General features: G+C 40.6%; 1 protein-coding gene across 3 annotated transcripts; it reads right to left on the bottom strand.

Annotated features, from left to right (window-relative positions):
- Positions 1-382: 382 nt before the first annotated feature.
- On the bottom strand, positions 383-8664 carry LOC105908561. 3 transcript variants are annotated; one of them, XM_031561268.2, is made up of 7 exons: positions 8567-8664; positions 5640-5681; positions 5214-5426; positions 4768-5049; positions 2980-3264; positions 2506-2742; positions 383-2221 (listed from the first exon to the last, which is right to left on the bottom strand). In XM_031561268.2, exons 1-7 carry the CDS (start codon positions 8589-8591, stop codon positions 1605-1607), a joined length of 1701 nt encoding a protein of 566 aa, XP_031417128.1. In that variant the 5' UTR covers positions 8592-8664; the 3' UTR covers positions 383-1604. The 3 variants fall into 3 exon arrangements, with proteins under 3 accessions (XP_031417128.1, XP_031417130.1, XP_031417129.1); XM_031561270.2 differs by having other exon boundaries at positions 5640-5686; positions 8575-8651; XM_031561269.1 differs by lacking the exon at positions 8567-8664 and adding an exon at positions 6091-8553.
- Positions 8665-14447: the final 5783 nt, after the last annotated feature.

Genomic DNA, 14447 nt, shown 5'->3' with positions numbered 1-14447 from the left:
TCTGAGTTTAAGTCTAAACATTTGAACTGATGACGTCTTTATCGCTTTTTTTAGCGAACTTGTCTGAGCCATTCCCCAGAAACGTGTTGTGCAATGTGTAATCTAACTTCGTTATCTATCCATATCCACTGTTAGACATTGTAGCATTAGATGGGTCCTCTCACACCCCCTCCACCCTCCTCCCTTCACCTGCTCTGCTTCTCTGTACTCGGTGTTTGTCCAGCCTACAAAACACCAGTTCAGTGGCAGTATGATCTTCAGGATACACTGAAACTAATATAACACCTTCAGGTGTTTTAGAAAACAAAAGTTAAGAGACATAGTTCAACAAAATAGCACATCATTTCTGGTCTTGTTGAAAAATGAAAGTACACACACTGCATTCCTCTAAACAAATCCTTTATTAATTTCCATTTGCAGTTTACAGCTGTCATGTAAGTGTAACAGTATACATAGAAAGAGTCAAGTACAGGTACAAAATATTTTTAAGACTAAGAAATAAGTCCTTATTAAAGCCTCGGCTCATACATGAATCGGAGGGTTCATCTCCCTCTGCTGTTTAGAAGTTGATATTGCATATTGCACATATCCATTGTAATCAGTTACAAATAACATCACTGTTGCAGATGATTGCAGATAACTTGACACACTCAATTGTTTGCCCATCTCAAATATGACCGCTCAGCTCTGCTGAATAAACAATATGTATCATGTTAAACATACTATAGAAATACAATAATGTGAATTGTGGCTATCTGACCGGTTGCATTAAGCAAAGCAAAAAAGTTAGAACACAGTGCTAGTAATACATTTGATATGCAGTACTTAATACATTTAACACCCGTTAAAGCACATTTTCAATAGCTCAAACATAGCCAACTCCAGCTCCACAGCCATCTTGTTATTTGTTAAATAGTTAACAAATGTCACTTCCTATGTTGTCCTCTCTGATTTGTGTTTGTCTGTGTAGTAATACACAGCATCACTGTCGCTAACTTGCTGCACTCATTCTCTTGCCCTTCTCAAATATGAATGTCCAACTCTGCTGTTATTTTATTGCTTTAAATCTACAGTTGCGATAATACTGGTAAAGATGAAAATAATGACATTTAAATAAGATTAAGCATTGTTATTGTATCTTCTGTCTATGTTTGTCTGAGTTTATGCTGCACCTCCCTGAAATCATTGAGGTGCAAACGCTAAAAGCGAAACATTTTGTGCACTAGTACCCTAGTCAATGTCTGGACAGAGAAGTCATCAGCTAGTTGACTCCGGAAGAGATCCTGACTTGATCTTAAATTCTTGTCAGTGGCCATGCCAGATTTCATACGAAGCATTTGTCATTACCATAAAGTATATGTATATGTGTGGCATTTCTAAGCTTTTCTCATGTTTTGGAGATTTCAGGAGATTAAATACCTGAATTCTGAATTGGTCCATGCTTGCAATGGTGTGTATGGTATATACAGTATGTCATGTATCTGTGTAGGTATGTGTGTGAGAGTGTATGTTTTTGTGTCATTTATATCTCTTCAGCCTGATTTATCCTTTTTCTCTTCTTCCTATTTCTCTTTTACGGTTTTCCTCCTCCCTTCATCTCCATCTCAATCCTCCTTATTGTCTTCCTGTCTTTTCCTTCCCAGCTCCTCATAGACCCCATCACCCCCATCAGTTCCCAGCTTTTGGTACACCCCTTTCTCCTCCGATTCCTCGCCGGTAGCACTTGCCTTGCTTCCCTTAATCGCCTCGACCCCCCCGTCTCCCCCACCCTCTGCTGTCGGCTTCAAGGTTTCATAGGTGTCACTCTGCTTAGTGCCCTTCAGGGCCTCATACCCTCCATCTGCCCCCGGTGTCTCGGTAGGCTGCAGAGAGTGGTAGACATCGCTCTGCTCTTTGGCCTTAAGTGCTTCATAACCACCGTCCCCCCCATCCCCTGACCTGGCCCCCCCCACGGCCTCATAGCCCCCATCTGCACCATCACCCTGCTGCAGAGTATGGTAGTCGTTTTTGTCTGTTTCATTGAGGGACTGGTAAGCGTCATCTTTCGCTTCGTCGTCCTCCTCACCAGCCTTCTTCCTCCTCATGCTCTTCATCGGCACATCCCTCTGCCCGGCAGAATCCTCACGTCGCTTTTTAAGAAACAGAAATGCTATCGCCACACACAGCACTCCTGCTATTATGAGTGCCAGTACAACATAGATTATAAGTTTACTGTCCGGAGCTGTAGGGAACAGAGAAAGTGATAATTATAAACTAGAAAAGAAAAAAACACCTTTTTGGGAGAATACAACTGATCTCTATTTTAAAGGCTGTTATCCTGCTATCCGATATCTTTGAAAATATGTAATTACATGATCATTTTAAAAATAGCCACAAATTAACAAACAACATTAAGCTGACCAGGGCATGTTACAGGCAAGCCTACAGGACCTAGAGTGGACATCTCAACCTTTTTAACATGGGCAAAATCCTGTCAGAAGAATTGGAAAAGATGTGGTGACTTACCAGCGTAAAACAATTGACTGCGGCGAGAGACCCCATCGTCCCAGAAAGCTTGGCAGGCATACAGTCCAGGCTGGTCATAGAGGAGTCGTGGGGCGTCCTTTGTGTGCATTGCTGGCACTGCAGTACCGGACTCTTGATAGTACCAATGGAAACGTGGAGCAGCAGGACAGTCAGGAGCAGAACAGGAGCACTCTAGAGTTGAGGCATCGTGAGCAATGACTGCTGACGGAGGACGGGCTGCAACCAAATCACACACCTGTTAGGCAAAGCTGCGCCTTCTGGGACCAGGTTTGACTTTTTCATTTGGAGATGAAGGTACATTTTTGAGAAAAACGTAAAACTGATTATCTTGATAACAAGACCTAACTAGACCATCCTTATCCTTTAAAATATCTCCCTAACTTGACAAAAGCACCACTGCATATTGCAAAATATATTGAGACACAGACAGATTCATGCATATAGATAAGGTACCTCTGATGTTTAATGTTTGAGGTTCTGAGTCCACTTTTTCCTTGAAGGCTCCATGAGGATTTGTGTAGGTGTAACGGTAGGTGGCTTTGCAGCGGTAGGAGCCCTGGTCTTTGTCAGTGACGGCTGAGATCTTGTAGGAACCATCCGATGTAGTTTGGATCTGAGCGCCATCCTTGTAGAAAACAGCAGTCTTAATTTCGGCACCTCCCTGGACCTCACACTTCAGTGTCAGAGGCTCCCCCAGCATCGCAGGTCTTGGGGGGATCTCTAACAACACCTCCATTTCTGTGAGAGACACAAAAGAGGTGGTAAGAGCTCAGCTGAAATCAGTAAATGCTTGTTATACCTACTGCTGGATTTCTCCTATGTACTCAACTGAATTAGAAGCACTGCTACTAAAATGTCATGATATATTCATGAACAAAAGTATCGCTACATACTGTACGTTACCAAGCTAAAGATATTAAATGTTTGAGGTGGTAATGTGGCCACGACCTGAAGTGGAGTGCATTCTTTTCTGCTGCCTGAATGCAGTGGTCCACAGGTGTCACACTTGCGTTATGTTAGTTTTTGGATATCATTTGCACTTTTCAGACCCTTTCAAGGTTTCCACATTTTGTGATGTTTCAGACTCATCTTAAAATGGATTCAATTATTTTTTTTTACTTTACTAACCCTAAAAGCACAACAGTCTCCATCATTTTCAAATGGAAGAGATTTGGTTCCCCCAACAGCCTTCCTAGATCTCCTCATTAATACCATTCCTACAGTCAAGCAGTGGTGGCAGCATCATGCTGTGGAGCAACAGGGACTGGGAGACTGGTCAGGAAATGGATCCCCCCCCCCTCCCCCCCACAGTTGATTTAACTCCCTGGAACGCTTTACCCCCCTTCCCCAAGATGAAGTGTAAGCTGAAGGGTCACTGTTTTGACACCGTGGGGGAGATCCAAAGCGCATCACAGATGGTGCTGGATCCGCGTAAAGAATGGAACTTCCAGGGAGCTTCCCAAGCGTGGCAGGAGCACTGGGAGCATCCCAGGCGTGGCTGGAGCACTGGGAGCGCTGTATTGCTACACAAGGTGACTACCTTGAAGGAGATGGCAAATTTAAATCCAGTACGGTTTTTACTTTGTATAGGTGCAGTCCCACAACGTTTTGTTCGCACCTGGTAGTTGGATACACTTCCAAAAAAAGGTGAGCCAAGCTTATAGGATCTTTCCTAAATGGAATTGAGGCGTCATTGCTGCCAAAGGTGCTTTAACTAAGTACTAAATGAAGGTGTTATGTAAATAGGATATTTCTGTGTTTTATTTCTAATGAAATATCAAAACATTCCCAAAACCTGTTTTTGCTTTGCCATTGTGGAGAACTTGTGTGTAGACTGATGAGGAAAAAAAAAATAATTGGATTAATTTTAAGATGAGTCTGAAACATCACAAAATTTTGAGAACTTGAAAAGGTCTGAAAACTTCTGAATACACTGGATGTGCACAAATAAGTCAATCTTTTCCTAATTTTTATTAAATAAAGACACAACACTGCTGCCGGAAAAAAAAGTCAGACTACATTGGGCTTGAGGAGTTACTGTTAGGAAACACTGTTCTTCTGTTGCCAACTCTACCCCTCTACACCCAAGAGTGAGTCTATGGCACATGACGACTCACTCATTATCTGAGAGAGTGTTACATATTGAACATTAAGCAGAGGGATGCCTTCATGGCAACATACTTGTGATGCTGAATGAATCACTGCTTGCTTGTCAATACAACTTTTAGTTTTCCAGATTACCTGTGCTCCTGAGGCTGATAGAATTGCTGCGTCCTCGAGTCTTGTGGTTGCAAAAGACAATTTCTGGGTTCTCTCCTCTAGCCTCAACAAAAAATGTGATGCTTGTCTTGGATGTCATTTCATCTTCTGGAATCTGCACATGAAATAATGTATCCTTGCGGGCGATGTAACATTTCCAGTCTGTTAAGCCCTCATCTACGTACAGCTGAAGGGGCACAAGTGTGTTCTTGTAGACCACTGCATTCTTTGATAAAACTTCAAGGAGAGCAGGAGCGAGAAGGTCTGCCATGGGAATGGGGGGTTGAAGAAGGTGGGTGAAAAGAGAATGGATGCAGACATTAAGCGGGGCAGAAAGACGCATTTCAATTGGAATAGTATTTCTTAGCATGCTTTGAGATGCATTATCTAGAGGTGCCTGAAAATGACAGTATTTGAATTGTATTTACCCAGAACACGGAGGGTGAACTTGTCACTCTTCTCTGCAGTGACACACTGATAGTCTCCAGCGCTGTGTTGTGATGCTGCAGGCAGGATCAGAGACTGGTTGTCTGCCTCGAGTAGTTGACCTCTGAAGAGCCATTTATTGGTGGGAATCTCACTACATTTCAGTATTACAGTATCACCTGCATACACTTGTCCATAGTTTGGGAACATTTTGACTGAGAGCAGAAAAGTGTGTTCAAGAGAGCGAAAGGAAAAGACAGAAAAGTTAAATGTTAGAGGTGTGAGTTAGATTGTTTGTTTGTCCATTCAACCTTTAGTGGGTAGTCGTTTGCATGTTACACCCTTGCGTTGGAGAATGCTGGGTGCTGGGAAAGTGCTTAGTTTGTTCATACTTCTAATTTGACATGGTCTGAAAGGTGCTGACTCACTTTGAGGTTTGGCCTCAACCAGGAACCAGCAGACTGTCAGAGCTGTGTAGGGGAGCATAAGCAACATCATTATTAGCATGGTATATATGCACATTGACCCTAAAACTATCAGAATGTGTACATGAACAAAATGCTAAAGCTTTTCTTAGGTTTGGCTGAAACAAACACACACACACACACAGAGACACACACACACACACACACACACACACACACAGACTTTCACAGTGGAATTTGTTATATTTACTATTTCAGGCATTTGACTTTTGAGATCAAAACTTGACAATGAATCAAAAGTAAAGGCTGGCTTCAAACTTTTATTTCATGCCATTTATATGCACTATGAGCCCAAAGACACCAACCATGCAACCCCCGTTTTTCACCGTGACAAAAAGTGCTAGTCTGTCACCAGATTTAAATCCTATTGAGCTCAAAAGCCAGATAATCCTACCTGTGGGGAGGAAGAGTGTCCTCATATCGGAGAGGAATTAAGATCATTCACAGAAAAAAATCAGCACTGACTGACTGAGAGAGTAAGAGAGTCATCTAAAAGATACAAAAGACTTCTTTCCAGGAAGTGGCTATTAACCAGAGACTAATAAACTGCTGACTAATCTAGAGCCTTTTTTAGAAAGAAAATAAACTGAGAGAAGAAATGACTGTGACAAGCACACAATTTACCACCATACACACAATTTACAGGACTTCTGAGAGCCAGGAACCAGTCTGAACTAGTCTGTTGCACATGGCAGGTATGCAATGACACGTATCAGTTTTAGATATATTTGTGGTCCGGGATGGCATATCCCCCCCAAAAAAAGCTTTCACAGCATGACACTGATAAATATTGCCAAAAAACTCCAGTTAGTAGTTAGTATGCCACCAAGCTTTTATCAGGGCTAACCTGCCAGTGTTTGCAAGGTTTTTGCATGAATCTAAGGTAGTTAGTTCGCTAGTTTTAGTCTAGTGCTGCTTTAAACCTTTAAAAGTGCTTTTTCACTTGTCAGTTATTTTTAGGCCACACAGTTTCAAAGAGGATGTGGTCAGATAAGTTGATTGCAAGTGTAACTCTAAATTAATTAGTCATGAGGTCTTCTCAGGTCAAAGACAGTTGACCTTTCAGCAGTTCTTTCAAAAGACATTCTGGTAAATCTCTGTTTGCTTTCTTTGGGGGAAAGCCATTGTGAAATTATACCATATTATCAATGTGTTGATAGTTTTTTGTAGTGTAGGTGTCAAGAATTAATATATTATTAATATGCACCAACACAAATGGAAAGCATGGCCATAACAAGCTATGCTGTCACCCGGTCCCTTTGTACTACTTTTGGCAAAATACTGAACATTTGGATCTCTGCTGTTGCCAATACATTCAACTCTCTAAACATTAATTGGCTTATGTTTTACTGCTGAATCATTCGGCAAAGTTTCAACCAATTTGGAGTACCTATTGAACATAATAAATGTTTGTGCGTATACATTTCATTACATTCTTGACCACACCCCAAAAGTCTATTAACTCTTGTCAAGAAGCAACTATGCTTTTCCATTTTCTGGGTGACTTTAATCAAAGGTGTAGTCCACAATTATGGCGTAAGGTTGTTGATATTTGAGCTCAACAGTCGATCCTATCCGTGGTCCTGTCAAATTGTCTGGAATTGTTTATGTTTACCATTTACAGTGTCAGGACTGTGTATTGTATTGGATTAGAATCACGGACTCTACCTTCAATTATCATGCAAGTTCGTTCAGAAAACACCTAAGAAATTCCATATTTTTAATTATTGGTCTATCTTGCAATATGTCAGAAAAGGCCATTTAGTGAGTAGATTATTGCACTGCAATTTACCAGATTAAAGTTGTCAATTACATAGAAAAGTTATATGCCAGTGCAAGTATAGTATTATGTTTATTCTATGTCTACATATAAAGCATCATAAATCATAATTACAAATCAAAGAGTGTTGTTAGTTATTTAGCTCCAAGTAGGGGAACCTTTCATTGACACAACATTAAATAATTTCGGAGACATCCAAAGCCTGCCTATTTCTCAGCGAGAACAAAACTGCCCTCAGCTTTGCCGAATACTTTTCTGTATGGCTGTGGAATAGTTGGGAGATTAAAACTCAAGGTAGTCAATAAAAGTTTAAAAAATAGTTTACTTTTAATTTTCTCCCCTTAATTTTCAAGTTTGGTGAATTTTGGTCTTTTGCTGTCTTTTTTGACACATTTCCCTGTGCTTAAAACAGAAAAGACAGTTGCATACAACATTACAAAATGAGGTAAGATTAAATAATGTACTCAATGGGGCTTTTGTATCATCGCAAAAGCACAGCCATTTTACAACCATATTTTTGGTAACTAATTATACCCATATTCATCTTAATTGACGAATATTTTTCTAAACTTTCATTATGTTACAAAATTGGTCTTATGGCGTTGGGATTGGAATATTTGGTTTAATAGGAAATTAATGAATTAATTAATAGGAAGTTATATGTTTGTTTCAAAAGATAGAGAATACAACAGCAAACTTGACCTTTAACACAATAAATTGACTTGAATTGGAAATCGACATAGAAGAGTATGCGAGTAAGCGAGTGTGATTCATATCATAACACAATTCATATCTGATATCAGCATAACAGAGGATGCCACTGCGGAGACACTGAGACACTACTGATAAAGGATCTCTCTGTCCTACAGTCCAAACGTAGAAATATACTCCATCTCCATGTGTGATCCAACAGATGTGTTAGACTACATTTAGTACAAGTACGTAATCTCTATCTGTAAATATTTAGGATCTGTTATCAGACTTTCATTATGTGTTCTGGCATGCAAAATAACTACTAGTTATTGCTGTAATTATGCAGGTGTTTCAGTTTAGAGAAAAAGAGGTAGCCTGAGGGAAAGAATGATCTTACCTGTGAGGAGGAGGAGTGTCCTCATGGTGAAGAGGAATTAGGATCATTCAAAGGAAAACAATCAACACTGACTGACTGAGAGAGTGAGAGGGAGAACTTTAAAAGATGCAAAAGAGGAAGACAGACAATTCTTTCCAGGAAGTGGCTATTAAGCAGAGACTAACCTCCATCCTGACTGCTGTTGTGAATGAACTTTCGTTTAGACAGAAAAAAAAACACAAAGTGGGTCTGATAAAAATCAATACTTGTAGGCCTAAATGTAGGCATTTCGTATTGTTTCCAAATATATTCTTGCCTTTAACTAATAATCCTACATTTTGTAGGCCTATATATGCATATTCAATGCCAAGTACAGTTATTATACAATGAAGATCATATTGTTGCTTATGTATACATGTAAATATCATAAAATGCTGAAGTTATGTACAACAACATATCTGTCATAAAGTCACACTCCTCACATTCACTAGACAGGTTGCGAAAGAGTATCAGTGTACAGCCGCCACATCCACAAATTATAGTTCCTTACATTTTCACTCAGAATATACAATATATAAGGCAATATATACAACAAAGTTTTTGAGGTTATTGTTGCCAGAAACGTAATCATTCAAGATCTTTCTTGGATAGGAAAATATCTTGTTTTTTCACAGTCTTGCGCATTCTCTTCCTTTTTTTGGCAGTCAAAACTGTTACCTTTAGAATTGACTTCAAGGTCCTCCTCCTCACATACAAAGCTCTAAATGGACAAGGACCTAGCTACATTGCTAACTCTCTTACTAACTACACACCAGCTAGAACACTGCGATCATCAGATACAGGTCTATTACAGGTCACCAGAAGCAGTCATAAGAAGATTGGTGATGCGGCCTTTGTCAACTACGCCCCAAAATTATGGAACACATTACCCATTAATATTAGTGAAGCAAACACGCTAGACACTTTCAAAAGGCAAAACATTTTTTTTCTTTTTACCAAAGCATTTTATTAATTTTATCTGGCACTATTTATTTCTCTGTATCTTGCACTATTTTTACTATTTCTCTGTAAAACAGTTTTAAGGGTACCATAGCACTGTCGGAAACCATATCGTGGCTTCAATATATCTCCTGTTATTCTCAGATATTTCCCTAACAAATTTTCTAGTCCTCTGGGCGTGGCCACCTTCCTTAAGCCTGTAAAGGAGAGCTAGTGTCCCTACTGAAGCTACGCACTCGGTGGAAGAAGACGAGAAGGCCTCTGAAGGAAGGGTATAGTAGGAAGGGTGGCCTCTGGGTGGAAACATAACTAGGGAAAATATTTAACAGGGTAAGGCGGAATCTATGAAGCAGGACTATGGTTCCGACTGAGCTAAAGGCCAGGCAGAAGGGTTTTATTACTTTTATTCCTTTTACACCTTTTATACCTTTTATCATGATTTTAGTAATCCAAGAAGCCTATTGGAACATCAGGTTCTGATACGATGTTGATCATTATTTTACTCCATGTATTGCTCTTGCTGCTTGCTTTTATTGATTTTATGTAAAGCACTTTGAACTGCAACTCTTGTACGAAATGTGCTATATAAATAAAATAAAGTCACAATACGCACTGCTATGCGGTACGCACGTCTAGTTTTTATTTTTCCTGTAAGAGCCTTGAAGATTTAGGGCCTCATTTACTAACAGGATTGCGCCTGTTTCAGCCGTAAAATAGCGGGTAAAAACCTAAAACCGTATTTATCAAAGGTGGCGCACTTTAGATTACCGCTGCTGGGAGGGTATAAGGGAAAGTGGGTGTTCGTTGCAAAGAGATGGGAGGAGATGCGTAAAGTGCGCCTAATTATGTACCCTATTAGTTACGAAACAAGAGGTGTTTCAGCATGACATATCAGCTGCTAAATGAAAACTATGTGCCTGCGAGAAATTTGAAAAATACGAACATCAGAAATGTTATTTTTTTTTATGTTTATATTTGATATATCATTTAATATAGACATATACAAAATTGTCCCACCAGCTAGCTGTTCAGCCACGCTTTACCCAGAATAGCCTCTCATTCTATGGTTTACTTTAACCCGTATTTCCATCCATAGTTCAAGCAAACCGAACGTCTGAAAAGTTCAGTTGTCCCTGCCCTGTCCACGCTACAACTCCAGTTTTCAAATGTATCTGCCTAGGGCAGCATTTTTGAAAAGCCTGGTTTTCAGTGTTGGTATGCGCCGTTTTAAAGTAAGGGGTGTCGTGTATTCCTACCAGACTATTTAACGGGATGCTATGGAGCAGTTAACCTGGCAATATACTATCCTAGCTATCTCTAGCTTAGGGAACCATATTAACAGTTTGCAGTTGCCTGTGTGTGATTACCCATGTTAATATGTGTGAATATGAACTTGTGAACATAAACTCGTTAATATTAAGCTGCACAGGCACCCTGAGGGGTAACCATAGCAACCCAGAAACTCAATGTTCGCTGAAAAGTTGAATTTCCCAAAATCAGCTCACCAATAAAAGACAGTCTTGAATTCAAAGTGATCACAACTTTTAATGTGGACGGAAGGGCTAAACAGAGAAATATTTATGAGTTTCTATATTTACCTGGGTTAGTTTGCTGTAACCTCGTGAACCAAAAGCTCTAATTTTCGCGGAGCGCTAAATAACACTAATGGGCGGTGTTAGGCGCAGATGACGCGACGATGTTCTTGGTTGATAAATAGGATGCAAAATACCGTGCGTTATTTGCGGTTTGGCAAAGGTGCAGATTAAGCTGCGGTCGCAATGTTAGTAAATGAGGCCCTCAGTGTTTTGTTTGTTTGTTTGTTTGTTTGTTTGTTTGTTTGTTCTGCATGTCACACATACAGTTTGTGTGGGTGCGGTTTGGTATAGTGTGGTTAGGTCTTTTGATGTAGCCTGGCATGGCAGAGACGTTGAGGGCAGAAGCTTCCTGTTTCTGAGAATGTGAGTGTGAACACAAACACCTAAAATGACTTGCCTTAAAGACTCTTGTCTTTTGTCACCTCTGCTCGTCTCAACTCTTCTCTCTCAGCTTTGACTGTCTCCTTTTGTCCCCTTCCAAAACTGCACACTATTATACTGTATGTCAAATAATTTTACAGTTTCAAACTGTCAATAACCTTTGTGCATAAAATTGAAAAACGTTCAAAATGGTACCAACATTCAAATGTTGTAGTCATTTGTAGAATAAAAAAAGAAGTCCCAGAAAAGAACCTTTAAAAAGTGTCGGCGACATAAGTATAAATTGGGCTTTAGTCTTTGTGGCAAGTTTATGAACATGAAGCTTAATGTTTTTATTGCAAGACTTTCAAGAACTGCATCTAATGTCACCATTTCCCCTAAATTAAGTAAATTCAGTCAAAACAGACAGAACAGCTCCTGACCCCAGCCGTGAGTTGCACATATTGTTGCCGTGAAAAGGTATTGCAGCGTGGTTTCGGAGAATCTTATCTATTAGAATTGGAATTGGTGTTGGTGCATCCATCCCTACATGGTACAGAGCCTTAAGTCACCAAAGAGTTTGTATGTGTGCGACATCCAACCCAACTGTTCTACTTCATCTGTTCTGATACAGTTTTTTCACTGTCACTCTTTTGCACACTACATTTGTTTTTTTAGGTGGATGGGGAATTTTTAGGTGTACATTCAATATTGCTGTGGCCTGACAATAAAGATGACGGAACACTGCAAGGAGACCGGGAGTAATCTGGGAATCCCATTAATGGCTCGAGAGAGTGAAATACTGTAGTAGCACCACAAACACACTTTTAAATAAAGAGCTGATTTAGTCAAGAGGCCCTTACCATTTCCCATACCAGTGGTTTGGAGAAAGAGGAATAGACAGAAAGGCAAAGGAAATGTTTCTAAATACGTCTGACCAACAACATCTTCTTCCTGATTTCAAAGAAGAAGTAATGTGTGCAACCAATTTTACTATTAACCCAAATAACATTTGTACCCTACTGTAAATGTCTCTGTTTTGATAAAAGAATACATATTCCGTCTCAAACATTTGTACATGAACGTCTCTCTCTGTCTTGATATACATATCTCTTTCTCTCTTGTTCAATGTGTGTGTGTCTGTGTGCGTGTGCATGCATGCATGTGTGTTTGTGAGAAAGAGAAAGAAAAAGAAAGAGAGTTGCCATTGGTGTGAATACATGAAATGGTGTGAATATATGAAATGGATCCTGTGCCAGTAACTATCAACATTCCCCTCTGGAAGGTAGAGTCCAGGTGCTGTACATTTAGTCATCTATGGACATGAGCTCTGTGGCATTTGGGTCTCACACAGACATTGGACACGAGCGCAGTGTTTTTGCCAGTGAATCACTAGGCAAGTGGGGACCCTTCTGTGTGGGAGATATGTGAAGATTTCTGAGCACAGGGCTGAGGTGGCAGGGCCTAAGTGAAAGAGGGAGATTTCTATTAGCAGTAATTGGGAGATACGGGGAGCTTGTGGAGTTTTGTGTCTGTAGGGAATAAGAAAGGGGAAGCTCATTCAACCAGCCATTTACAGGGCAGTGCACGCTGATTACAGCCTGGCCTGAAGTGCCCTCGGGTCGAGAGGATACTTCTTTCAGAAGGAGGTGTTGAGTGTCTACTAGCTCTTATGGCAGGCCGGGTGGCCTCTGTCCATGGTACTGGAAGTGCACAGGTGAAGGCAAAGCCAGGCATGTGTTGAACAGCTGCTTCAGGTGGTTCAGGGCTCCACAGCCTTTTGATGGCTTCTACCTGTTTATATATAATTTTTTTTACTTTTACTCTCTCTACTGTTTTTTATGTAGTGTTTTGTTACATACAATATATTAATTTAAACTCCTTTAATCTCTCAGATAGAGATCTCTTGGTGGATGCCTACAGCCTCTTCTATTTATAGGTACAGTGGTGTCTACAGGGAAGCACCAGAAGTGTCCAATGTGCCCTTGACACCACGGGGATCAAGATAACAGATATGGTCACTTAATGCTTTCACCTTTGAAGTCTACAGTATATGGTTGAAGAGGGGCACCTTGAGGTTCGAAGGCCGGAGAGCTTGTCATGGAGGAATGTACTGTATTGCCCCTCTGGAAAGGTATTTGGCACATCTAAATTCCCAGGACGTCCATAGCACAGCGCCAGAAGGCCAGAAGTGTGTGTAGGAACATGTTGCAGCGAGGGAACGTGTGTTGTGTTTTAAACCCATGTCATAAAGGATGAAAGGGCTCGGGAGCGGCTCCATTGATTCTGCCGTGAGATGCGCTCCCTCCTGACAGCAGAGGCCTGCCCCGTCTCCAGATCTCAAGCCATCTGTGAGATGTGATGGAACAAGCTGGAGATCAGCAAACACACCGACAGCCAACACAGCTGACATGACCGACCAGAAGTCAGAGAAGAGCAGCATGTCTGCATAGGAGTTTGCCACCACAGAGACCCGGCATGGACAAACAGAAACTGTGAGTTTGGCAGAAACAAGCACCATGCCATGTTGGGGAATTGAATGCACTGCTTTCAGGACTTGGTGTTTGCTATGTAGTATATCTACACAACAGTACTTGATAGAAACTTGTCCAAACTTGTTTGTTTGTCAGGGTAACACCACTATGAATATCAATCTGAAAAGGGAAGTAGCAACACTTATTTTTTTAAATTTTGCACCAAATCATCACTTTAAACAGACAGACAGTTTGCCTGAGATGACAAAGCAAGATTGAGGAAGCACACCAAAAGGCTTGTCACGTAGTCAGTGTGCAGTTTGGGTGTGTATAATAATAATAATAATAGACCAAGCTTGTTTCAGCTTCTCGGAGTGAGGTTTGATGCATGCTGTGACAAGCCTATTAACCTTAATTTAGAAAGAGAGCGGAACTTCCTGTCCACTTCGGGGAATGAGAACGCTCACAAATTAG

Source organism: Clupea harengus, chromosome 23, assembly GCF_900700415.2.
Source record: "Clupea harengus chromosome 23, Ch_v2.0.2, whole genome shotgun sequence".
Taxonomy (NCBI): Eukaryota; Metazoa; Chordata; class Actinopteri; order Clupeiformes; family Clupeidae; genus Clupea; species Clupea harengus.
The sequence above is the reverse complement of the archived record's forward strand: the minus strand, read 5'-3'. Positions and strand labels throughout refer to the sequence as shown.